Genomic DNA, 25,504 nt, shown 5'->3' on the forward strand with positions numbered 1-25,504 from the left:
TAAAGGGGGCTCGACTGAGATCAGGAGCACAGGAAGGTCAAAGGGTTAAATCTCCCCACCCCCAGCACCAGGATCCCAGTGGAACAGCCAAGACAGTCGAGGGCAGTTCCCCAGCAAACATCTTGCTCCCCCTGCCAGCACCAGCGCTACCCTCAGGGCAGAGGGTGAAGGAGTTGGCTGCTGATATGAGACAGAGAGGTTGCTTTTTAGAATGCAGCTTTTCTTTGTATCGTTCCCAGAGCACCAGCCATGCTCTCTCCCTATTGCTGCCTTCACGTGTCTTCCTTTCATCCACATCCTCCCCACACTGCCAGCACTGTCATCCTCACCACTAGTTGTGGAGGGGAATGAAGGAGAGAAAGTTAAGGGTTGTGCAAGCAAGCTATAACAAGAGAAAGGATTGGGCAAGGTGTAAAGGGAGGGGTTGGCGGGTAGGCAGGGTTGCTAAGCGGTACAAGTGGGGCTCATCCCCTGTTACAGGGGTCAGCAAACTTTTTCAGCAGGGGGCTGGTCCACTGTCCCTCAGACCTTGTGGGGGGCCGGACTATATTTTGCGGAACAAATTCCTATGCCCGACAAATAACCCAGAGATGCATTTTAAATAAAAGCACACTTTCTACTCATGTAAAAACATGCTGATTCCCGGACTGTCCGTGGGCTGGATTTAGAAGGTGGTTGGGCCGCATCCGGCCCCCGGGCCTTAGTTTGCCTACCCATGCCCTATTATATAAACATGCAAATTCTATATTAAATGCAGCTGGCAAGCATCAATTCCAACTATGCTGTTTGTGAAAAAGTACTTTCTTTTGTGTAACCTGAATGTTCCAACATTTGGTTTCATGGGATGACACACACACGTTCTTGAGTGAGGTGGGGGGGGGAGAGAGAGAGACTAGTAAAATTTTGATTCTTAGAAGCAAAGTTCAACTCACTAATCATTGTCATTCAAAATTGTGTCACTTCCATATTTTGGATAAGAATGCTCATAACAAACCTAATAACTCTTGCAGAGTTTTGTAATTGTTAAGGCAAGAAACTGTCTTATGTCAGTCATTAGAGGACCTGTGTGTGCTGGAGACTTTCTTAGAATAGGTGACAATCAATTATGATTCTTGTGTGTGTGAAATCAAGTAAATGGCAACATTCTAAAATGCAATATTTGGAATCCTTACTTTGGAGAATATCCCATTGATGAGAGTGTGGTTTGCTTATTAGTAAATTATTAGTAAATATGTGTAGGATTTCACTGCTAGAGTTAATATTCAAAGGTTTTGTCTATGAGAAGTATGTTCTCCATTAGCTCATGATATGTAAACAGTGAAAGCTGACAAATTAAAGTGAAGAGCCAAAGCTGAATCAATAAGATACTTAGCTGAAGAACTTGTGGGCAACTTGTTTGTTTAAAACTAACCCGTCTGATTTTTTTAAAGTTCTCTCCTCATCTTGAAATAGTTTTTTGTTCCAGTCTTAAAATGAGACCCATTCAATATAAAATGGGTTCCATACTCTTAGCTTAGTGATTTTTCATATTCCGCACTATCTTACATACTTTTGCATATTTATTACTTTTCTTGTTTCAGCTAAGACATTTAGGAAATGATGAAGTTCACATTGTCTGGTCAGAACATACGCGAGACTACAGAAGAGGAATAATTCCTACCGAGTTCGGAGATGTGCTCATTGTTATATATCCAATGAAGAATTATATGTTCAGTATCCAGATTATGAAAAAACCAGAAGTAAGCTTTTTTTATTATTATTCAATGCAGTTTTATCCTTCTCTTCAGGGAAAAGAATCTCTTGAGTGGCTTATATAAGAGCAAAAACAAACAAGGCAGTGCCTAGACTTTTACAATCTTTTTAAAAATGGCAAAAGAGGAAAAGGGGATGGGGAGAGAAAAGGAAAGTAAGGAAATTCAAGCCCTAGTTGTTAATGTTACAAAATTATCAACTTAGATGGAAGCATTTCATGGAGAGGAGAAGCCAAAAGGAGCTGGTGTCTCAGCAGAGCCAAATGGCTATAACCCAAGCGGATAGTAGTTGCTAGAATTATGTACTACACCGTTTAGTTTATAGCAGTGTGTTAGGGCTGTGCAAGACGTAGAAAGGGGAACCACATTCAAATAGTGCTTTAAGGTCCTGATTAGTGAATTTACAATCAGAGTTTCTCATTTCAGACATCATGGGAGACTTTAGTTTAAACTAACCAGGACCTGTGCACCGATGAAAGGAGGAGGCAGGGGAAGAAATGAAAGGAGAGCATGATGTCCCATGCTCACTCCTTGCTGCTACACTATTGTTTAGCAAGCTGAGAAATGTATGTCTATACCAGGCTTGTGTGCACAGATGTCAGAGATTTGTGCAGGAATGTTAAAGACAAGAAGGATTCTTGGCACAGTATTCAACAAATTGTTTGGGTTGTAGCATGATAGTACCAACCATCATTTGGGTGACCAGATAGATCCAATCCAGTGCTGGTTGGGTATATTCCCGAGTCAGAGCCTGTATACATAGCAGATGCATACAGCATAAATGTGTGCCATTCCATGCTAAATCAGGACTCTTTTTTTTTTAATCATGCAGCTATATCCCAACAGGTGATTGTGATTGCTTGCTCATTAGTTGTATGTTAAGATTGCTCTAATGAACACCGGGCCGTAAACTTATATTAGCAATTTTCTTTCAAAGTAATCATATCCCTTCAGCAAATGTTCCCCTTCTCCAGTCTCACTCAGACTTTGACCTTCAAGAACATGGCATTTGTGATCATTATTTGGTTTTGGCATTAAACTAAGCCTGAATGAGATTATTAAAGCAAAATAAGGAGAAGGATTATTTTTCGCTGATAATATCAAGTGATCATATCGGTATACTTTTATAAGGTGCAGCATCTCCTAGAGTATTTTGAATAACTACTATGATTAACTGAAGGTGAGAAGAATGATCTAGCTGAGCAATCCTTTGTTAATGCTGATTGCTAATTGTTATAGAAAAGAATGATTTAATGGCCGGATTTCTCAATTTCCTGATTCAGGTCCCATTCTTTGGTCCATTGTTTGATGGTGCTATTGTGAATGGAAAAATTCTTCCTATTATGGTTCGTGCAACAGCTATAAACGCAAGCAGAGCACTGAAGTCACTCATTCCATTATACCAAAACTTGTATCCTTTTAAGTAAGACTACAGTCCTGTGCACATCTACCCGAAAGTAGACCCCATGAACACAGTGGGACTTATTTTCAATAAATCCATCAAGGATTATTCGTCACCGCATGATTGATATTGAAGAGTTCAATAAGTGCAGGGGTTTTGTGAAAAAAACAAAAAGCAAAAGCACAAGGGTAACAAAATATTCAATAGAAATAAAATATAAAGCTCAACTGGATTAATGCATTAACAGTACTTAAAGATATGTTTGTAGTAGAAGTACTGTTGACATATTTTTCCCCCTGCAATACTAATTTTATAATAATAGCCTTCTCCTTTCGTTAGGCATATTGTCATTGGTGGAAAAGATTGTGCCATTTTAATTCCCTGTTGCAAAAGGAATTGCAGCTTTTTCCCACCCACCAGAGAAAGAGTGAACTGGTTTAGATGTACCACTAAACTCCTCCCAGCCATGCCAGAGTAACAAGGCTCCCTAGGGAAGACTACACTCATTCTCATAATCCTAAACTGTACTTTTGTTGACCGAGGAGAGGTGTGTGCATGATTGTGTGACACACATGGGATGTTAAGCTGTTATAACACCAACATGACTGCATATTTTTGTAGAGAAGTCTGGAAACAGTGGTACTGTTTTGTTCAGGAAGTGTTCAATAGCAAATCAGCATACGTTGAAATGAAAACATGAGGTAAGTCAGTTCATTTAAAACCAATACCGTATACTTTGTAAAGGAAATGTTGATTAAAATAGGCAGATGTCTTGCATCCTATGTACAGCAGTAAGACTGCATTCACATTAATGGGAGAAATCTGGTGTCAAGTGAGCACACTTCCACTCTCACAATGGGACTTCATCATCCTTCTCGCCCCCAAACAAAAATCTACACACACACAGACCCCACAACATCCCCTCCCCCAAATCTGCATCCAGCTCCTGACCTTCAGAGCAGTTTTCAGGTGCATTCAAAAGACTGCACTGGGCAGGAGAGGAAGAAGAATTCCTAGTGCATCAGCTGTAGTTTATCGGCGCACACACAAACGCTGTTGGATTTCACTTGGTGACTCCAGGGAAATGGGTATGGGAGGACATTATCTGCCATGTTGTTGATGAATGAGATGGGTAAAGGGAGACCAGGATGTGCTTCTTCTTCTTGCTGAGGAGAAACATAAGAGAAATTTGCTTGGAAATAACCAACATACATTATAAAATACATCTGCATGTATCCGCTTATCTGTGGGGCTGTGTTTGTCCTTCTATCTACCTTCTTAGAGGAACCTGTCTATGCCTTAGCAATGCGACATAAAATAGTTTGGTAGATCTGCTCAACTTCATTTATCTTATTAAAATTCAAGAAATGCTGCTAATAGGCTAATTCCACCCACCCACCCCCTGTTTTATTTATTTTATTTATTAAATCTGTATACCGCCCTTCATCCGAAGATTACAGGGTGGCTCACAACATAAAAATACAAAATGAGAACACAAAATGCATAATAAAACAAAAGCATTCCACAAACAGGGAGCCCCTGCAGAAAAGGCCCGTTCTTATGTTGCCACCCTCCAGACCTCTCATTTTCTTATTGATAATAGTCTTATTCAGCCAAAGAGACCCTTTGAGTCTTGATCCCATACCCAAATAAAATCACATTTAAAGGTAAAGGTAAAGGGACCCCTGACCATTAGGTCCAGTCGTGACCAACTCTGGGGTTTATTGGCCGAGGGAGCCAGCGTACAGCTTCTGGGTCATGTGGCCAGCATGACTAAGCCACTTCTGGCAAACAAGAGGAGTGCATGGAAACTCCATTTACCTTCCCGCCAGAGTAGTACCTATTTATCTACTTGCACTTTGATGTGCTTACAAACTACTAGGTTGGCAGGAGCAGGGACTGAGCAACGGGAGCTCACCCCGTTGCGGGGAATCGAACCGCCAACCTTCTGATCGGCAACCCCTAGGCTCTGTGGTTTAACCCACAGCACCACCCGCGTCCCTAAAATCACATTTGAGAGATATCAATTGCATATGCTATCTGTTGATCTGCCAAGCACTGCAAGCTAATTTGCCCCTTTCCCATTTTTTTCCTGTCTAAGACTGGTGAAAGATTGTTAGCAGTAACGTCACTTTGAGGCTTGGAAGTTTTGTAATTAGTAAGAGGTGTGTGTCAAGTATTTGCAGTTTTTCCTAATATTCATGCAGTACTAACTTTAGGGGCTCCTGAATTGGTATGTTAACTGAATAATAAAATTTCAGTGCTCTAAACATAATATGATACTTAATATGTGACCATCCTGATAACAGATTTTCACATGCAAGAGTTTTTACTTGCATCCTTTTGTTGAGTTTTTACTTGCAGCTTTTCTTTTGCTTTAATTTCTACATCTGATTATGCTTATAAAACATATACTGAAACACTCTGGGTTTTTAATACTGTGGGCAGATGAAGTAGCTGTAAACATATATATTTTAAACACTGATAACCAATATCTTTTTCACAGTTACCTAGAAACAGAGATAATTTGGAAAAATATAATCACAGGTGATGCATTGTAAGCCTCAGAATAATGAAAATTCTAAAAAGATTTAGACTTACTTTGTGCCAATAATTATATAGATGTGTCAGCTATTTTATACCCACTAAATAGTTCTGAGATTCCAAAGCATAAATTGTGTGATTTATGCTCATTAAAAGAAGTCTGAGACTTATCTTGGGCACATCTTGGCTAACTATGTACCTAATGCTGCTCAGTAAATTACAAGAGTATATTGATTGGCATATGCTGCCTAAATCGATCGCCCTGACAGCCAGAATTACAGTAATCTGTCAGTATTGATGACTGTCTTTCAGGCTTTGAAACCTCTTCTTCATTTGTCTTGTCATGCCTTACTTGTTTCTGAAGTGCATTTTCTTGCAGCCTCCAGTTTTGTCATGGTAGGTACTTTATAGTCCTTTTTTTTGTCCCTCGAGACCAATTTATTGGCTTGATCATGCAATTAGAGGTAAAATACAGCACTAGGGAGCATGGGTAGGCAGTGTTCTGCCTAACAATTGGACCTTAGGTGTAGTGTAGGCTTGTTCTCAGCCATTTATTAGTTACCTGTTGAAAGAGCAGGGTTTTTTGTTTTTTTTTAATAATGACTAATTCCAAAGCATCACTTTAAATGCCTTTGATTTCAAGCACTAGACTACTGATTGAGTAGACATTTGTGATTGGTTTTAAACTCTTGTATTAATGCTTGCCATATAGATTGTCCACCTATGCCTTATTACAATTATTTAGGGATTTCTACATTGATTATCCGTATATGTGTGCTTGCTGCACTGTTGGGTAAGGGCCACGTAAACGTTTTATGCTTTGTGTTCCCTCCCCTCTTCTGCCCCCCCGCCCCCCGGTCTCCCATGGCTCGTGCTCAGAATGAAACATTTTAGATAGGTAGAAATAAATAAAGTAATCACAGAGTGCTCCCCGCTGTACAAGCAGAAAATCTGTTGGTTTTTTTCTACTGAGAAAGCAAAAGATTTTAAAGAATAAAAAAATGAAGTAAAATTGATTTGTTGTACTCATCTAATTTGCCATTCACAAAGTAGAGAGGTAGTCTGCAATCTTTGCTCCATTGCTAAGCAGTGTGTGTGTGTGTGTGTGTGTGTAAAACCCACAAAAACCTTGTTTCAACATGTTTTTGTAATGTTTATTCTTCTTAAACACCACATCCAAATATCCCTACAATTACCAAGGGTTTTTCTAAAGTGAAATGCGCAAGATTGAATGTTGTACTAGATTAGTTTAAAATCTTTTTGAGGGAAGAATTGCACAATATTTGGAAAATACTGACTGCATGAGAAATCATTACACCTGCTTTGCCCCAGTGTTGCTTAGAGAAAACAGAATAGAAGGTTTTCTAAAGAATGTATTATGAATGTGCTACATTTTAGTGCGCCATTTTAAGAGCATTTGAATAATCTAAAATGTGCATTTGTGCTCATTTTATTTTTCACATGAAAACTTCAGCAAAATATAGGAAGTTTTAATACTGTTATTGCCTTTTAATATTGCTGTTAGAACTTAATGATGTTGTTGTTTTTAATGTATTTCTTTTAACATCATTATATTAAAAAAATAAGGACAAAGGTCACTGATTCACCCCTTTTCCTTGAAGCGCTTCTACTTATTACCAGTACAGGCTTTTGAAATCTTTTAATTCCGGTTGCCAAACCACAGTTTCCATCCATCCATCTGTTCTTGCTAATTGTGAAAAGGTTCAATTTTCAGCAAAGCCATGCATTTCACAGAAGGTACGTGAGGTGAAATTTCACAGGGGACATGATGGATCCTGATTCTCAGCGATAAACCTTTGGGGCCAGCCGGGTTGGCATATGTTTCAGCATGATATGAAGGCTTGGGTTCCCTGGCTTCACTTTTTTGGCGTGGAGCTGATAAAACCTGGCTGTGTATTGTTTCACTGGACACCAATCATGGGCAACGGGAACTGCCCATTTTAACTCTCTGTGGGAAGGAAGCCCAGACCCTGTTCACAATAGTACTATTGTCATGTTACAAACTATTCTGAACAGCTTGACAGCTTTAGGGAGGAGGGGGAAAGGGGGTCGCTTTGCTAATTGGTGCTCCAAGGAAAGATGGGGAATGATCTCGAGTTGATATATTTACACTGTTCTTCCATATAGGCTACCAGTTTTAATAAAAAACACAAAAGCACCATTCTTGAACAACTGCCCAATAAGGCTTTTAAAGTATATTAATCATTTTATACATACACATACACACAAATAAACTATAATAACCAATTACAATAATCATAAAAGGACACAGCATAAGGATTTTGTACGTGGAGCAAAGTTACATTAATAGACTTATAATTTAATGTAGATTAACCTTTAATGTTTACACTCTGGTTTTGCCGTTGTATCACCTACAGTAGGATCCATAGAGTGCTACCTGTTAAACACAAATACTGCTGCGAAGTTCTGGATCTTCAATATTCATTATGTTCTTACGTTGGTCTTTTATCTCCCAGCTCTTCAGTTTCATGTTAAAATGTTGAATACTGATTGTTGCTTCTTGCATAAATAAGTGAAAACAATAAAATATTTGTGGTAGAGGGAATGGTCCTCTGGAGTTGGCTCACACAAGATCTTATTTTGGGAGAAGCACAGATATTCAAAGTTATCATCTGATCAAGCCTACATAGATTTACTTGTGTAACTGTAATTCATATAATTTTATGCTTAGGTTCTAAGTGGTAGAGCTTGGATAGTCTGTGCTAATATTCACATGTTTCACATCCACTCCATCTGTTTGGTTTAAGCTGGGGTGGCTAACCTGGAACCTGCTAGATATTGTTAAACTCCAGTTTCCATTAGCCTCATGGCCCATTAGCATGGTCAGTGGTGATGGGAACTCTAGTCTAACAACATCCACAGGTTAGTCAAACATATTTTAGAGGGTTAGAAAGAGTAAGCAGTGGTCAAAGTACAGTTTCTGCTCCAATTATTGAGAAAATATATTAATGCTGTATTTCATAATGGTAATTCATTGAATGTCCATTCTTCCTTATACAGCAGGGTAGATTATATTTAAGTCAAGATTAATGGATAGATTCTGATGTTAAAATCCAGTCTCTGAACCTGCCGTTCCCTGGAGGCATATAGTGCATTAGTTTAAACCAATATGCAGCTTATCATAGATACTGTGACACAGTCTTAAATGATGGTTTGCTGTGCATTGTTACTGCTTTCTCTCCTAATAAAATCACTATTTTGTATTCTTGATCATTACAATATTAAATAGAAATGTAATCAAATTATTGCACATTTAGATACAGATAGCTCTTAAGTAATTGCCCACTGTAAAATTTTTGATCCCTCTTCTCCCCCCCCCCCCCACACACAAATAAGGTCTTCTGTCAGTGTGCATATTCAATAAAATAGAATACTTGTGTGGCTTAGATCAGTTGAAGCAAAATCTTTTCAAGTCGTCTTTTTTTTAATCCTCATTTTTTACCTACTTTAAACTCTTCAAGCCACATTTCCCCTTCTCTCACTCGCCCACTCTCTCACTCACACAAACACACACTTCTTCCTTACGTGAAGACCTACCAATGTCTGAGCCATGGGAGAAGTTTCCTCTTCACAGAGCAGCCTTCAGCTCTACCTAGGCTCTTGTGGGGGAAATCAGCCAAGCTCACCCAGATGGGAAGTTGGGAAAGAAAGAGTCACCGAGCTTCTTCTATGGCAGCAGTTAGAAACCTCTAGCCCAGGCATGGCCAAACTCGGCCCTCCAGATGTTTTGAGACTACAATTCCCATCATCCCTGACCACTGTTCCTGTTAGCTAGGGATGATGGGAGTTGTAGTCCCAAAACATCTGGAGGGCCGAGTTTGGCCATGCCTGCTCTAGTCCCAAGCTTAATTCGGCACACCAGATCTTCTAGTTTGGCCCATGAGGATGTTTTAGGTGAGCCACACCCACCTGCTCAACGTATAAAGGTGCAGCTGGGCCAAAACTTTATATTTGACTTTCTTCAGTAATGTTTCATTCGGGGTTGTTTTGTTTAATAGTTTAATGTAGGTAGTAAACTGCTTTGAGTTTTTTCCACCTTCAAAATTTAAAGTGCTATAGAAATGATGATGATGTTGATGACGATGATGATAGGAAGTTTACAGTTGACCAGCAGCACCTGAAAAGCCTTGTGCACAGCTCTTTGCATCATGTCAGGGCTTGTAAAATGCAGGGATGTATATGGAATGGGTCAGCTCATGTCACTTTGACGTTAAGTGACTGACAGGTGAGGCAGCCCCACCCAACTGCAAAACCTAGCTCATGGGGCAGGGGTAAGGATCCAGTTTCCCACACCTGTTCAATAGACCTTAGATATCATTGTTTCCTTGAAGGAAGGAGTAGTTCCTACTGCCTTGAAAAAGGTATTTATTGAAAAGGACCTATATTGAAGAAATCAAAATTGGGCCCTATGGTCCGTGATATTTATTGTTGTATCTTTATGGCCACTCCAATATCTCTTCTGAGGGGTCCCCCAACTCTCTGTAGCAGGTTTGGGGTGCCTAGGTGAGGAGAGGGAGGGGAACTTCTGTTATGTAAGTAGAAGTCCTTGCATGAACAGGATGACTTTCTTGGTTTGCAAGAAAGTCCAGTTTCTTTTGTACCATTTTTAAGCAAAGTCAGCTGCAGGCGGTCATGAAATAGATTCTTTCGATCCATTTCAGTGTGGTTTCTGACCTGTTTATGGGGTAGGAACAGCCTTGATTCTGCCGGACCTGTCAACAGCTTTCAGTACCATTGGTCATGGTATCTTTTTGTGTTAGCTTGACAGGTTGGGCTTGGGTGGCGCAGGTTTTTTTTTCTGCCTTTGGTCCTTACTGGAGCCAGTGTGGTGTAGTGGTTAAGAGCGGTGGACTCGTAATCTGGTGAACGGGGTTCGCGTCTCCGCTCTTCCACATGCAGCTGTTGGGTGACCTTGGGCCAGTCACACTTCTCTGAAGTCTCTCAGCCCCACTCACCTCACAGAGTGTTTGTTGTGGGGGAGGAAGGGAAAGGAGATTGTTAGCCACTTTGAGACTCCTGAAGGGGAGTGAAAGGCGGGATATCAAATCCAAACTCTTCTTCTTCTTCTTCTTCTTCTTCTTCTTACTGACAAAGCAGGCTCACTTGGTAGCATTGGCAATCTCCTTCACCTCATGGCCATTAACTTATGGGATGCTGCAAGTGTTTACGGTGTTTTGGAAGGTGGCTAATAAATCTATTAAATGAAAACAATCTATGGTATATTACAATCGTTTCTGTAACCTTATGTGCATCTTTTGTTTTTGTTTTTAGGATGCAGTCCTAAAATCACTTATAGTCATGTGATTCATATTAATTAAATCAATAGAACTACTTGCTTATTTGTTATTTCAGATTGCAGCCCAAATTGGTTCATAGAGATAATAATGTAAGGCATGGGATCAGGTTCTGTGGTTATAAAACCTATTGTAATAAAAGAAGTTAATACTAAAAAGGAGCTGTGAAATATACTGGAATATTTTTACTACCACCTCCCCCCTCACAAATATGTGTCAAGTAGCTATGTCTCAATATGTTCTGGATTTTATCTGACACCAGCGTCTATTAATGGGACTCCATTTGTACTGCCGTGGCACCTGTTATGGATTTTGAATTATCTCACAGCCCGTGGGACTAAAATGAAGAAGTACCAGGTGTCAGGCTTGTATCTTAATTGAGACTCAGTGTAAACAATATAAACTTAGTAATACGGTTGTAGGAATGGATTGCAGCCCAGCAGTTGAGTTGGTTACAAACAGTTGGGTTACAACTTTCCATCATGGATGGTAATGAAGGAATTAGTTATTTAGCCTGATGAAACAAAACAGAACTACACTTGTCATTGCTGTATGAGGTCAGGCTATTCTTAGAAGAATTCATCTCAAAATTTAGGTTTTTGGTAATACAAACAGTAGTATTTGGTAATACTACAGTGAATCATTTTCTGACAAATTTCTCTGGGAGGCAAAAATTAAAATTGGTTTAGGAGCACTATCTTAAAGCCCACTCGTATGCAAGTTTAGTCAAAAATAATGCCCACTGGGTTCAATAAGCTTCTTCCCAGGTAAGTGTGCATAATATTTGCATTTGTAAAACAATCACAGAAGTATTGTGTTTTTTAAAAACAACATGGGATAGGATATAGGTTTGCTTCCTGATTTGTTAAATTTAGTATTGCAATTATTTCAGCATCTATTCAGTCAATAAGATTCCTGAAGCTGAAAATGCATAATTAAACACTTAGCAAAAATGAAATAGCCAGGGCATCTGCTTTCAAGTATAATAGTGCAGTTATGCATATATGTAACTAAGAGGTCCCATTAAATTTAATTAGACTTATCCTGAGGTGAGTATGTATAGGATTGCAGCCTGTGCATGTATAATTTAGTATTGTTTTAAATTAAAAACAAAACAAAAAATGTCACCTGTTGATTGGATCCAAAAGATTTCCTCTTGTATATTTTATCATTGTATTTTGGATTTTAAATTGTATTCAAATTAATTTTATGAAGAGAGTTTTAGAAATGTCTAAAACAGATGAAATTTGGTGTATATCACTTGTATGGAAAAGAAGCAGATGAGGGGAAGCAGAGGATAGGAAGAGAGATGTGAATTATTACAAGCATTGTTTAACAAGTTTCTCCTTTCACAAGTTGCTATTATACCCAAACTCAGAGCCAGTTGTACTATTAGGCAGAATGAGGCAACCACCTCACCTGATTTCAGATATCATGAGGGGGCAACAAATTGTTAGTTTAATTAATTTATTGTTGTATTTTTGCTGCTATGGAAGGAGCGGAGTCCTTTGGTGATTTTCTACCTCAGGGGCCAAAGTAATTGGATTGAGTATTGTGCACATTGATGCAGAGGAGCAGGGAGTAATAACTGTTTCTGCACATCAGGCAGCAAAATATTTTGGGTCAGTCCCACTTCTGGAAGATACTCAGGAACTGGGAAAGAAAATGTCACTGGTTGGAAGTGGTTCCTGAAAATTCCTCTGTTATTTTCCTCCTGGACATTCTTATATGCCAGCCTCCGCTTTTAAAAATGTATAGCACGGGTGGTATTGTTGAGAGGGTGTTTTCAGCCCGTCTTGTGCATGCAGCAGACGATAAACCAATGCGGTAATTTAAATTATATGCAACCCGACACTATAAAGCAAAAATATGCTTCTTCCACATCAGCTGATAAACAGGCCTTTCTACACCAGCTACAAGCTAAAAGAGCATCCCAAAGCAGCACACGAAGTCAAGCTCTGAACTTAAGGTCACAAGACAGATGGCTTTTAGAATCTGTAATGCTACCCACTTTGTTGTTCAAGTTGTAGTATGTGAAGTGTGTGGAATAAGGATAAGATTGACTTTGGCTACCTTCATATGTACTTCAAGGCCATGCTGTTTTGATGCTTAAATGGAGGTTTTTCAGTTTTGTTGGACCAACAGAGAGTGCCCAGAAACTTACTCTTATGAGGGGAGAACTTGCAAATTTCTTGCCCGTTTTTCCTGAATGCTAGCAAGGAAGCATTGTATTTTGTCTTCTCTTAGATGAGCTTTCCAAAGCATTTTTCCTCTGTAAGAGAAGATGGTCAGCAACTCCCAAGATGCTGTGTACATCCTTTCTGTGGAGCTCAAGGTGCAAACACAATCACATCAAAGGCATTAACTTTGAAAGGGCATTGGCCTTTCAGATATGTTTGTGGGAGGGAGGTTATTAGTTTGTTTTGGTTTTGTCATGCATTTTGTGTTCCCATTTTGTATTTTCATGTTGTAAACCTATCATCTTCCGAGTGAAGGGCAGGATAGAAATTTAATAAATAATATTAATACTAATAATAACTTCACTTCTGTCCTATTTGTGTATACGTACTAAATATATATATATATACTAAACCTAAAAGGTTTCATTTAGAGACCTCTGAAACAGGAGCATTTTAAAAGTAGGTAGGTGTCTCCACCCTGCTTTTCATAAAGCGTTTTACCCATTCAAACAGACTTTTAAAAACAGCTTGTTTTGATAGCAGGCTGTTCTCCTGTGGGCCTTCAGCCTTTGCTTCCTGGCAGCACCTTTGGTGCGAAAAGAGAGTGCTCAATTGGGAGACTATCAGTGCCAGCATGCATAGAGTGATAAGTTAACACACCACTGGGAATTTCTGGGGCCCACCAAGATACTTCACTTCTAATGTGCTAACAAGCTCATTTTTCTACCTCTTGCCTCTTCAGTTATTTTTTTTTCTCAGAAGAGCTTAGAAGTTGAGTGCATCAGGCATAATGAAAAGCTCTGTAGGAGGGAGAAGCAATAACCCAATTTTTCCCTTTTCAGCCAAATAGAAAATTAGTTTCTGGTAATACACAAAGGCCAGTATTTTTTGTGCAAGGGGCACTGCTGTGAATCAAAGGACTCTATTAACTGCAGAAAATTCAGCAGCTGTGAATCTCCCCCAATGGAAAAAAGTGCTTTTCAACAAGTTGTGAGATATGTAGTATTATTTAGACTTCAACCATCAGTTTCATCCTCTACCACTTATATACAGCCTCTTAAAAACTGTGCTATATTACTCTCCTGTGTTAAGGCTCAATCTTGTGTATGTCCCACAACCTAAGAACCTTCACAACAAAAGGGTTTTCTATTCCTCCGTGTCCTAATGTTGCTATTTATGGTGTTTTCAAAAGCAATTTTTGGACCGCAACCCTGTTTTAAGGGGACCGATGAGCATAAGCAATGAATCTGATGAAGATCTATAATAGAAGTAGTTTGGGTTTGGCTACCTATTGTAAGTCAAAGCTCTTTTTTTTTTTTTTTTTTTTGCACACTTGCGTCCTAGGTGTGAAAATTATTGTCACTGCACAGTCCACTTAATTACTAAAATACAGTGGACAAAAGTGGGGTTTAGATGTTTTCTTCTTCTTTAAAAATATATAATCATGAGAGAATCTTTATTAGTTTTAATATTTTGTACATCAGTAAGCACCTAAAATGTTTATACCATTCCTTACAACCCATTGTTAGTTCCCCCATTCCAAAGATAAGTCAAGGCTTTTCAAATGGGGTTATATGAATCAAAGAAGGGTATTTTTCAAGGTGGAAAAGGGAGGAATTGCTCGTTTGGTTGCAAGAAAGGTTAATGGTAGGAAGAATATTTGGCTCTAGTGTCGAAGAAAGAGTTGATATGTAGTGAATGAGTACGCTGCATTGTTGGGAGTGATTTGCTTTAAGCCAAGGGGGCTCAAATTGTAAAAATTCATGGACCCATTTCCAAAGTCACAAATCTGTGAGGAGGGCAGGGAAAGAAGCAAGGTAAGGTAGGGTAGGGTAGCTACCCATCTTAGAGACACACTATCTGTGCATGAAAATGGGCACAAACATCTCTGACCTTTCTCCGAAAGCCAGCACAGGTGTTTATTGCTCTTGCATGTTTTCTTCATATCGCTGGGAAATGTCCCTAACAAAGAAAAGGCTGGGGTAGAGTGCAGATGTTATCCCCTACCCACTGGGATTTGTGAGCGGAGAGGAATTATGTTCTGCAGGTGAGCAGACGTGTTCCTGCAGCCAGATTTTCCCATCTTCCTTTTAAGTGCCTTTTAGTGATGAAAGGAAGTTGCCCTTTTGCTGCCAAAGCATGCTGCCCATCCATCAGCTATATTATTATTATTATTATTATTATTATTATTATTATTATTATTAGCCTTTGTCACCAAAAGGATTGGGTGCATGTGCTCAAGGTCCAGTTTCCCCTTCCTGCTGCCACTGATGCCAGACATCCTTATGGAGTGAAAGTGGATTGCTATCTTCTCCCCCAAGGCGAACAGAAATTGTGTTCCATGGTTCTTGAACGCATGTGCGTACACACACCTGATAGTTTCCAGCAAGGGGAGCTCAGCCCCATCTCCTCTAAAGAGGGGAATAGCCTTTGTTGAGATTTCATAGGTCTCATTTGTAAAAAAAAATAAGTAAATGGAACTCCTGCCAAGTGTTTCTCATCTTCTGAAAGAAATACATTTAAATGACATTAGAAGACATTGCTTCAGTAGAAATAGCCAAAAGAGCTGCATGCAAAAAATAAATAAATCCTGTTTTTAGAAAGATTAATAATCCAATGAGTACAGCAAGACAACTTCTACAAATTGTATGAGGAAAGTAACTGATTTCGAATCCCACTAAATCAGCCTATGACACAAAGTCAGCATGGTATTTTTTTCTTGATAATTGTATGTTGCTGCCTGCTGTTCTACATTTTGACAACCATTTCCATAGTTGCTTTCATGAACAGCAGAAATATTCTCTCCCTTTCTCACTCTCTCTGTGCTAACGGTAAAATCAGGCCCTCTGGAACAAGAAGCCTGGAGAGGGTTCTTCAAAAGCAACAACACTTCAAGATACTGGTCTCTTGTCAATATTATCAGCAAAAGAGGATGTAGGGGGAAAGGAAGAAGTACAATACTTTGCTGTCGATGTCCCGCAGACACTTTCTTCGCTGGTACAGGGATGCTATGGCCATTTTGCAAATATACCTACTTGTTTCAATAGCATAATTGACCAGTTATTTTTCCTAATACACAGATTTAGCTAGGTGTTTATCTGAACAGTTTAATTTGCTTGAGAATTATGGGGAAGACTGTTTTTAAGTGAAAATCAATATGGACTTTTCGTTCTGAATCTGTTTTTTTTAGTACTTAGTTTTAGATATTAAAATCTAACATTGAGAGCACTGATATTTTTTAAAGACCCTGTTGGGTGCTGTTCTGGGGATTTTATTTTGTAACATGTATTTACTGGAACCTTGCTTCTCTCATACTTCCTCAAATCATTGCATGTTATCTTATAAGCAAGGGTTTACAAAACCCTTCATCAAACAACAACAACCCTTGTTTATGAGATAACATGCAACCCATTTGAGGAAGTATGAGAAGCATGATCACTTGTTTTAATTACTTTGTTTCCTTTGACCAGAGGTGCATTCAGAAGGTTTTTCACATTTCATTTCTGTGTAATTACTATCAAAGTGTTATCTTTGATAGTGGAGGTTGCTTCCAGCAAGAACCATGACCACCATTGGGATTGGAGATATGCCTCTCCAGCATTTTTATTCAGCTGCTGTTGTATGAGCAATGGGAAGTTGAATAATACCTGCTAAAGACTTCTGCATAAGCTGAAGATGTTGTTCTAGTTTCTGCTGTGACTCTGATCTCCATTGGACAGTGGGTGTGGCTTAGCCCTTCCAGAGCATATATAAGAGTTCACTACCTTTGGGGCAGCTTCAGAAGAGTGATATATTAGGTTATTAGTCATATAGGAAGAACTTATGGGGAACCTTGAACTCTTTCAAACTCAATAAAGAGTTTTAGCTAATGTATTCTAGGTTCAAGAGGATGGGTAGATCAGTACAGAAAGATGGTGTGATACTACACATTCAAGTGAGAGGCAAGAACTTAGGGTGGGGTATTGGGATCCTTTGAACATATTCATTTAAAATATTGTATAATTACAGGGGGCCTCTCTTGTATATCAGCCTTCAGAATAGGTAGGGATGAAGCTCTGAATTAGAATCATAAAATTAATATATGCATAAATAGATTGGTTAAAAGGAAACAACGTGGTTGTTTCATTGATCAGAATGTCATGCTGGCTGCTTTATTCTGAACTTTAAATTGATCCTTAACTTTTGGATAAAATTAGCTATGAGGAAAGAGCTCGATATCTGCAAACAATTGTCCAGCACCATCTTGATCCTTCAACTTTTGAGGACTATGCAGCTCAGGTTTTCTGTCCAGCACCTTGCCACCATTTGCCCTCTGAAACCGGTAAGAATTCAATAAATGCCTAGATTTCTGTTTGATAACACTTAAAATGCAGTATTTCTAGTCAAACTACCGATATTAAAAAATAATATTATTTAGATTTCCATGCTTAGGAAGCTGGATGTTGGGCAAATACAATTGTATCCTTCGTCTATCAAATTAGAGCGCTCACATACAACTACTCAGCTGTTGATCTATAATAAACCATTTTATTTATGAATGTTCCTAGATACCTTTGATTCCTCAAAGCCCAGTTGATGCACTTTATCTTCAAGAAGGTTGATTTTAGTCTTCATTTGGGAACCATGCAAGCTTTGCTGTTATCCACTTTCTAATTATAAACTGTGAATGGTTACATAGTCATTTTCCCCTATAATTTTTTTTAATCCTCTATATACAATGCTGCATTTTCAGTTACTAATAAAACAATCACACAGGGAGCAATCCTATGCACAAGAAGATAGCGTAAAAGCAAGTCGGTGTAAGTTAGGCCGACGTAAAGTTACAGCAGATCCAAATGCCATTCAACAGAAGACAGTAGGAAAACCATTGTGTTTTATGCCAGGTTGCAAAGTCACATGACAGAGCTGAACAGACTAAGGTTTTGGAGCTCTCTGGTCCCACCCCCGCGATGCCCCTGTTGGGGGGACTTATACCAGCCTCAGCTCAACCAAAGTCATCTCAGCTGTTTGAGCCCCAACTGAGCCAGGAGGAGCAAGTTACGACAGCATATCTTCTGCTCAGCCAGGGTTGGGGGCTTACTGCCGGCTGAGCCTGTCTGAACTGGGAAACAGCCGGCTGAGCCAGAGGTCTGCCGTACCTGAATCTGCTCATCCCAATGACTCTTGCCATAGGATTGCCCCCTAAGAATCTAGAATAATCACTGAAGGTATCTAGAATAACTCAAGGCCTACCTGTACAAATAATTTCTTGAACTCCTGATGATTATATCATTTATTTTATTTCCCCTCTTTAGATCATTAAATATCAGTTCTTTATCAGAAGGTAAGACAAAGTGTCCAAAAAAACCCCCTCTGTTCTTATTAATCTTTTACTAAAGCTCTAAGCTTGTAACCACGTTGTATGCAAACTTTCCTGATTGCCCTTATTTTCTACCATTAAAAGAAAGAGAAATTCACACTGATTGAGAAATTCCCACTACCTTTTTTTCAAGTTTTAGTCTTTACTAACCCCAGGTCTGCATGAAACACTAACACTGTGGTTCTGGGATTAAGGGAACTAATGGGAGAGACATCTGTTGAGCTAGTAACACTCGATTGTGTCTGACCTTTTGTTTCTCAGCATGAACAAATAGTACTGGGTGACAGTGGTGTGCCTTGTACCCTGTACTGCTTTTCTTTGATGTTAGCACATACTTTTAGAATTCGATATAACAGAGAAAGGAAAGGGAGAAATAACTTGTTTGTTGCTGACAAACTGTTACGCTGTCTTGAAGCAGAAATTAGAATATTACCACTGATATTACTCACCTACTTGCAATAGAGACCAAAAAAAAACTCAGAGCAGTTTTCTTCTTCGGAAAACAATAGATGGAAATCTAGTGACTCCAACAGAAGACGATTGATGCAGCTATATTTGGATTTGCACATATGATTTAGAGGAAATAAATAAAAAAAATGTTTGGGCCCCAAAGCCATATGTTTTCACTTCCTTCCAGTGCTAATCATTTTTATCTGAATGTGAACAGGAAATAGAAGCAGAGGTGCACAATAAAATGAATGCCTGAGTGAAAAGCAACAACAGCATTCATGAATAAAAATAAAATTAAGGCAGTAGTTAAAAATACTAAAGTCACATGAAAAGGTCCTAATGGTGATTTTTAATATCTTATTTTGTCTTAATTAAGTCCACCATTTGATTTTAAACAGGCAAAATTACATATCTGTGTTTTAGTAATTGTAAAGGCTTCTGACCAAGTGATATGTAGCAGAGCTAATTTTATGGTACCTGCTTCTTTGTGTATAAGGGACAGAAATATGTTTTCATAAGCTTTTGCCTTCCTCCATTAGTGAATAGAGTACCTCACAATTTATGCTCAGGTGCATATTTTCTGAGATGGATTGAAATAGCTTCTCAGTAAGATCAGTTGTAAAGTGCTGAGTTGGAGAGATGAATGAGTGATCCTCTCTCTATCTCCTCTTCTGAATTCAAGAGGTACTTTTAAAAACTATTTTTTAAAAAACATTTTAACAGCTGTCTGATAAGTAATAATGATGCCTGTTGTTAAAAGTGCATTAAAATGACATTGCCATCCTGTTTTTTAAATCTTAATGTTACAATGGCTTTTGCTTGTTTGGTTGTTTTTTTATATGGAAGAAATACCTGGAAGCTGCCATCTGTAGCTGAATATTGGTATTCAAAGAGCATGGAGTACTTACACTGAGTCAGCTCAGTGACCATCGTGTCCAGTATTATTTGGAGGCAACTGTAAAGGCCTCAAGTAGTCTCTCCATTCTTGTTACCTAATATCCATTAACCAGAGATGCCAGGAATTGCATGCAGAGCCTTCTAGATGCAAAGAATTTGTGGATTCGGTTTCATTCTTTTGTGTTGACATGTCAGGGTAATAAGGCTAAAATTCTTCTGGAGGTAGTATGTTTTTATATGTATGAGAAATATTCTGTCAGTACATCTCTCCATGAACAGGGAAGTTGGGAAAGAATGTAATGTAGATCATAGTTCTAAAAAAATTTAGGTTCTTATTTTTTTAAAAAAAAAATCATCATCTTTCCATCTGCCTGCCTTTATGTAATATGCCCGATTATTTTGGAGTCCATATAAATGAGAGCTAATATGAAATATGCCAGTCTCCCACTGGGGGGATCTCCAAACACTTCTTCGCCCAGACATATAGGTGCCCAAAGTTTGTCTCATCATATTAGAAATACAAGTGTTGATTGGGGTGGGAAACCTGTGCAAAACAGTCAGATGTATTACAGCCTGATATGACCGTGCAACAGTTTCAGATATGGTAAATGAAAGGTGTAAATTACTGAAAGAAATTACTGAAACAAAGGAAGACAAATATTTAAAAACTACCCTGGTCAAATATTGAGCTATCGGCAGTGGGAAGACACTAGTAAATGTGGGGACTCAGAAATCATAAGAGGTTGAAATTGGTTTAATGATAGATTCATGGTTAAACATCTTGGACAGATTATTAATCAGCTGCTGGGACAGATTTTATCATATAAAATACTTTTTTAAAAAAAGTTGGATGGCCAGCACTATTCCCCTCAGAAAATAAAAGGTTAAAAATGCAACCCTAAAAGATTTAACAACGCAGTCCTGTTGAAAGATAAATCTCACTGTGAATTCAATAGGTTTTACTCTTAGGTAAGTGTGTATGGGATTGCAGCTTAATTAAATCTGTCGGTTGCAATAAACAGAGAAGACATTATTCCTTCTAAATTATTTTTGAAGTATGCTAAGTGATGAGTTCCCATTCTGGCAAAATTACTTGCATGCATAGATAATTTGGTAAGATTCCCCAGAAAATGAGGTGCAAATATAATTGTAAACGTATTTTCAAAGAGCAACAAAAATAACCTCAGGAATTATCACTTCATAATAATTCTAAGTATTTCTTCTAAATTGTATATGCAGATAATTATTGAACAAACTGAAAGATTGAGCTGCAACCAATGAAATTATAGGAGGGAGTGCAGGCTGACTTTATCAAGGGAAACATCACTTTCCCTTCGTTATTAAATATGCACAAAATCCAAGGAAGCATTTGTATGCCGTTTTTTTAAGATGGAGCTGCAACTTTCAGTACAATTAATTGTAATTAACTGTGGTTATAAACTGTGGACTACCAGCCTGCACACATTGCTGACAATTTACCGTACAAAGGTTAGAGTAGGAACTGCTGATGAGTTCCTGTCACCAGGGAGGATGAGACAATGTGTTTACTGGCACTATATTTATTTAACTTTTATGTTAACCTATGGATAAGAATAAGGATTCTGAACACCAGTCATCAGTCTGTTGGTGAACCCAGTTGGGTGGGTGGGGTATAAGTAGTACATCATCATCATTAAAATGTTGACTTCTGTATGTGATGATACGGTCTTCTTATCTATCACATAAATTGAATTCAAGCAATTTGGAACTGTTTGTAAAACAATATTTGAAAGTGAATTATAAAACTGTATTTTGTGATCTGTCCTCCTCAACTCAACCCAACTAGTTTCTTATACAACACTGAACAAGTTACCTATTTCATCATGTATTTGAGGGTTTGGGTTTTTCACCTAGCTGAAACCAAACTAAAAGCTGTTCGGCATCCAACACAATACTAAATGTTTTCTGATATATGCTGACAGTTAATTCTATCTAGTCATAAGTAGAACAGACTTCCACTTGCACAGTAGGACTGCAGGCCCCTGCGTACCCCCGAAAATCTGCTCTGGATGGTTGGGAGGTGTGAGGGGGGCTGCAGTGGAAGGAGGAAGAGGAAGTTCCATCACTATCACTCATAATAAGTGTGATTGTTCAAGCACGTCCGAAGCAAGAGGCAACTAAGTAAGGAATTGGCAACCACTTTGTATTACATGGTGATAAGAAAAGGGTTATCAGAACAGAGGTCCATATAGCTCAGCCTGTTCTCGTGTAACTGGTCATTCAGAGGTTCATAAATAGGGCAGATTCCCCCAGTCCCTGGCATCGGAGATGTACAGAATAGATTTCTGGTTATCGTGGTTCAAGGCCACTGAGAGAGATATATTCTGTGTATTTATCTGATCCTCTTTAAAAGTCATTTATGCAGTGCTTTTTTAGGAGGTGCTCAAGGGTACACAGTACTTACTTTTTTTGTTGTTAAAAAGTGTGGTACTTACTGTAACAACTTCATGATGAGTACAGTCACCTATTTTTCTAGAGAGAGAGAGAAAGTACTGCATTTATGCAGTACCCCCCAGCAATATTTAATCTATGCAATCTGAGAGACATTTCGTTTTGAAACCTGCTCAAATTCAAGTTTGGGTCTTAAATTTTATTTGTGTGTATGGGGGGGGACAGGTGTTTTCTGCAACAAGAAATGGTGAACTAACGACATGCATCTGCAGCCAGTTGCGTGAACTCGAGTGGGAAATTGCATGTATGCATGAGTTCCTCTCAGTGATGCTGATTTTCTGTAACATTTGCTAAGCAATCCCCCTCCACAGTACTTGTTATAATCTTTATCATGACCACTTACCTGTCATACTTTCCTCTTATCTAAACAGCTCTGCTTGTGTAAATGCATGCATAAACTGAGCAGAGTGGTTTCTGCCTCCCTGTGGCTGGATCCAGAGCCACTCCATTAATTTGAATGACATAATGACAGCAGCATCATAATGACATGGGTGCCCATGTAATCCTGGCTACTCTGCACTATTTATTTCATCATTCAGATGTTTAAAGAGCACTGTTCAATCCAGGCATGGTTGAGCTGCAACCACACCACTTGAGTGATTTACAAATTGCACCAAAGTCTATCTTTATTAAGTAAAAGAACCTATCCTCCTTTGTATTTCAGTTCCTTTTTATATCTTTCCTAGCTCTGGTCCATATTGTTTATAACATTCTAAATGTTTATATACTGAAACCTCACACACTTTCTTTTCTATTCTTATCCCTTTTGTAATTAGAGCTAAGGAATGTTCAGATAGTGGATTTTATCACCTCCTTGTAAGATGGGTGGAATGCAAATATAATAGTTCTCCCCCACTTGTTTAAAACTGAAGGCTAGCAGGTGATCTAAAATATATATATTTGTCAACTTCCATATTAATCACTACTGCACTTTTAGGCTCTAGTTCCGCATTTTCATCAATTGAAGGTTTGTTTTGTATTTATGCGCATTAGTACTGACGTTAGTATCACCTGCTTTGGGATTAAAGTGAACATTTATTACATGAAAGAAACCAAAATTGCCTCACATGTGAAACAAAAAATATGAAGGAAAAGAGAAACCCAGTATTAAACTACTCACCCATTGCTATCAAACAAAACTCTGCAATCCTGTGCACACTTACATTGGAGTAAATCCCATTGAACACTGTAGGAATTTCTTCCAGGTACACTTACCTAGAATTGTGTTGCATGTACATGTCAGACTTACCTGGCTCCTATTTTCACTAAAGCTAAATGCATTATCATTCATTTCCAGTTACTTGCCAAGTTAAAGGAATTATTCTGTGTCCAGAAACCACACTAAGTATTTCTTTAGCATTTATATTTCTTTTGCAAGTTGGTGAATTTTTCTCAGTGGAGTTTGCTCAGTGGAAAATGCTTTAGCACTACGGGAAGAATTTTAGGAAGAACTTCATTTCTTTTTCATGGGAAACCAGCTAGCTAGGAGAAGCCAACTGTTGCCATGTCATATTTTATTGCAGATAATTTTGGTAGAAATGTGTAAATGATTCACAAACAGGAAAGAAATGTTTGTGCCAGTATGGTTGTGTTATTTATAGCAATGACCCTGCTGAATCAGAACTTATTTTTATCGAACTATTTTTTTCTTTTCTTTTTTTCTTTTCCTTTTTCTTCTTCTTTTGTAACCTGTAGCCGGTGAGTATTCTTCCTGATCGTTGAGGTTCGTTTTTGCATACTAATGCATCCCTCTTTAACCTTTAGCATGCACCGTTAGCGACATAACAAATTCTAACTTTCTCCTTTCTGTACTCATCTGTAAATGCCCTCCAACCTCTGCTGTCCGTGTCTCACGTCTCACACCTGTTATCTTTTTATCTTTTTCCCCCTTTTCCTCACTTCTGTCCACCTCTCCTTCATCACTTCTTCATTCTCAACAAAGAAAGAAATGGTGTGATATTTCTTCTCCTTCCCAAACCACCACTAGAAAGCATTGGCCACTTCAAGGTAAAGGGCAAAGGCTTGAAACGGAAGGTCTTTCACGCTAGCTGTGAATGGTATGCTATGCAGAGCATCAGCAATTATTTTTTACGCTCTACCTCATCATTTGAAATACTTTGATTCCTTGTAAAACCAGAACAAGATAGAATTTATTAACATGGGAGGTGTTAAAAAACAGCCTTTCCCTGTAGAAAAGAGGACTTTTCTGCTTAGTTTTGGGGGGGGGGGTTGGAAAGTGCAATAAATTTTCTACTCTTACGATTAGCAGAATGTTTGGAACTGCTATACCTGGATCATAAAAAGAAACACACATTTGGAGAGCAAAAGCAGAGGTTTTGTCAGTTTCAGAAAGTGTTTGGCCAAAGCAGACGCAATAGCATTTGAGTTATTAGATCAGGCTTATGGCAGTGTTCTTTAAAAGCAGTGTTAGACTTCTGACCCGGCCATGATGGTTTGCAGTAACCTCTTTAGGAAATCTAGCTGAGTGGAAGCAAGAAATGTGTCCTGAGATTTATATGCCTTCAGCAGGAACTCGGACATGGATGTTGTTGTTCTAACTTTCGAGATAGTGAAAACATTTTCTTAAAAGTAGTTTTCTGTATCAAAGCATTTTTCATAAAGCAGTAGTAATACTAAAATACTCGGGTCATTTTTAAAGTGGTAATTTTATCCAAATGCTTCAGAAGCATTCATAATGTTATAGGATCCAAACAGGTCGCACATGAAACAACCCAGGGATTTTTCAGAGGGGTACCTTCCCACTGCAGCCCTTCATGACTCTGAAAATATGCCTCTTGGAGGTTAGAAAGCACCTCAGAGGAAGATTTGACGCAATAGGTTGTGAGGTGGCTGCAAGGGGATGGTTGGCCATTTCCTTGTGAATGTGACTTTCCACTTGTGCATGGGGTTCTTTGAATTCTGACCTATGCGTAAATTTTAATAAACTGTTCTTGAGCAAAAAATACTGTTCCTAATGAAGATGTCGTGGATATGCTCTTAGAGGAAATTATTTAATTTTAAATATTATAATAAATTACTCATTTACTAACTCAATTACAAGGGAATCCTGTTGATATTGTTGTAAACTTTGGCCC

The 25,504-nt window shown here is 38.5% G+C and overlaps 1 protein-coding gene across 8 annotated transcripts in view; it reads left to right on the top strand.

Moving 5' to 3' along the window:
• The window catches only part of RALGAPA1 (Ral GTPase activating protein catalytic subunit alpha 1), a 125,379-nt gene that overhangs the window by 97,524 nt on the left and 2,351 nt on the right, over positions 1-25,504 (top strand). For 4 of the 8 annotated variants that reach the window (XM_083740088.1, XM_083740085.1, XM_083740083.1 and 1 more), the window contains 4 exons: positions 1,581-1,739; positions 3,035-3,162; positions 17,410-17,534; positions 18,508-18,536. In XM_083740088.1, coding sequence (XP_083596214.1) covers positions 1,581-1,739; positions 3,035-3,162; positions 17,410-17,534; positions 18,508-18,515 — 420 coding nt within the window. In that variant the 3' untranslated portion in view covers positions 18,516-18,536. Of the gene's footprint in view, positions 1-1,580; positions 1,740-3,034; positions 3,163-17,409; positions 17,535-18,507; positions 18,537-24,351; positions 24,467-25,504 lie in introns of all 8 variants that reach the window. The other 4 variants (XM_083740086.1, XM_083740084.1, XR_014564605.1 and 1 more) reach the window with 3 other exon arrangements.

The sequence above is a fragment of the Podarcis gaigeae genome (genome assembly GCF_964106915.1).
Source record: "Podarcis gaigeae genome assembly, chromosome: 1".
Taxonomy (NCBI): Eukaryota; Metazoa; Chordata; class Lepidosauria; order Squamata; family Lacertidae; genus Podarcis; species Podarcis gaigeae.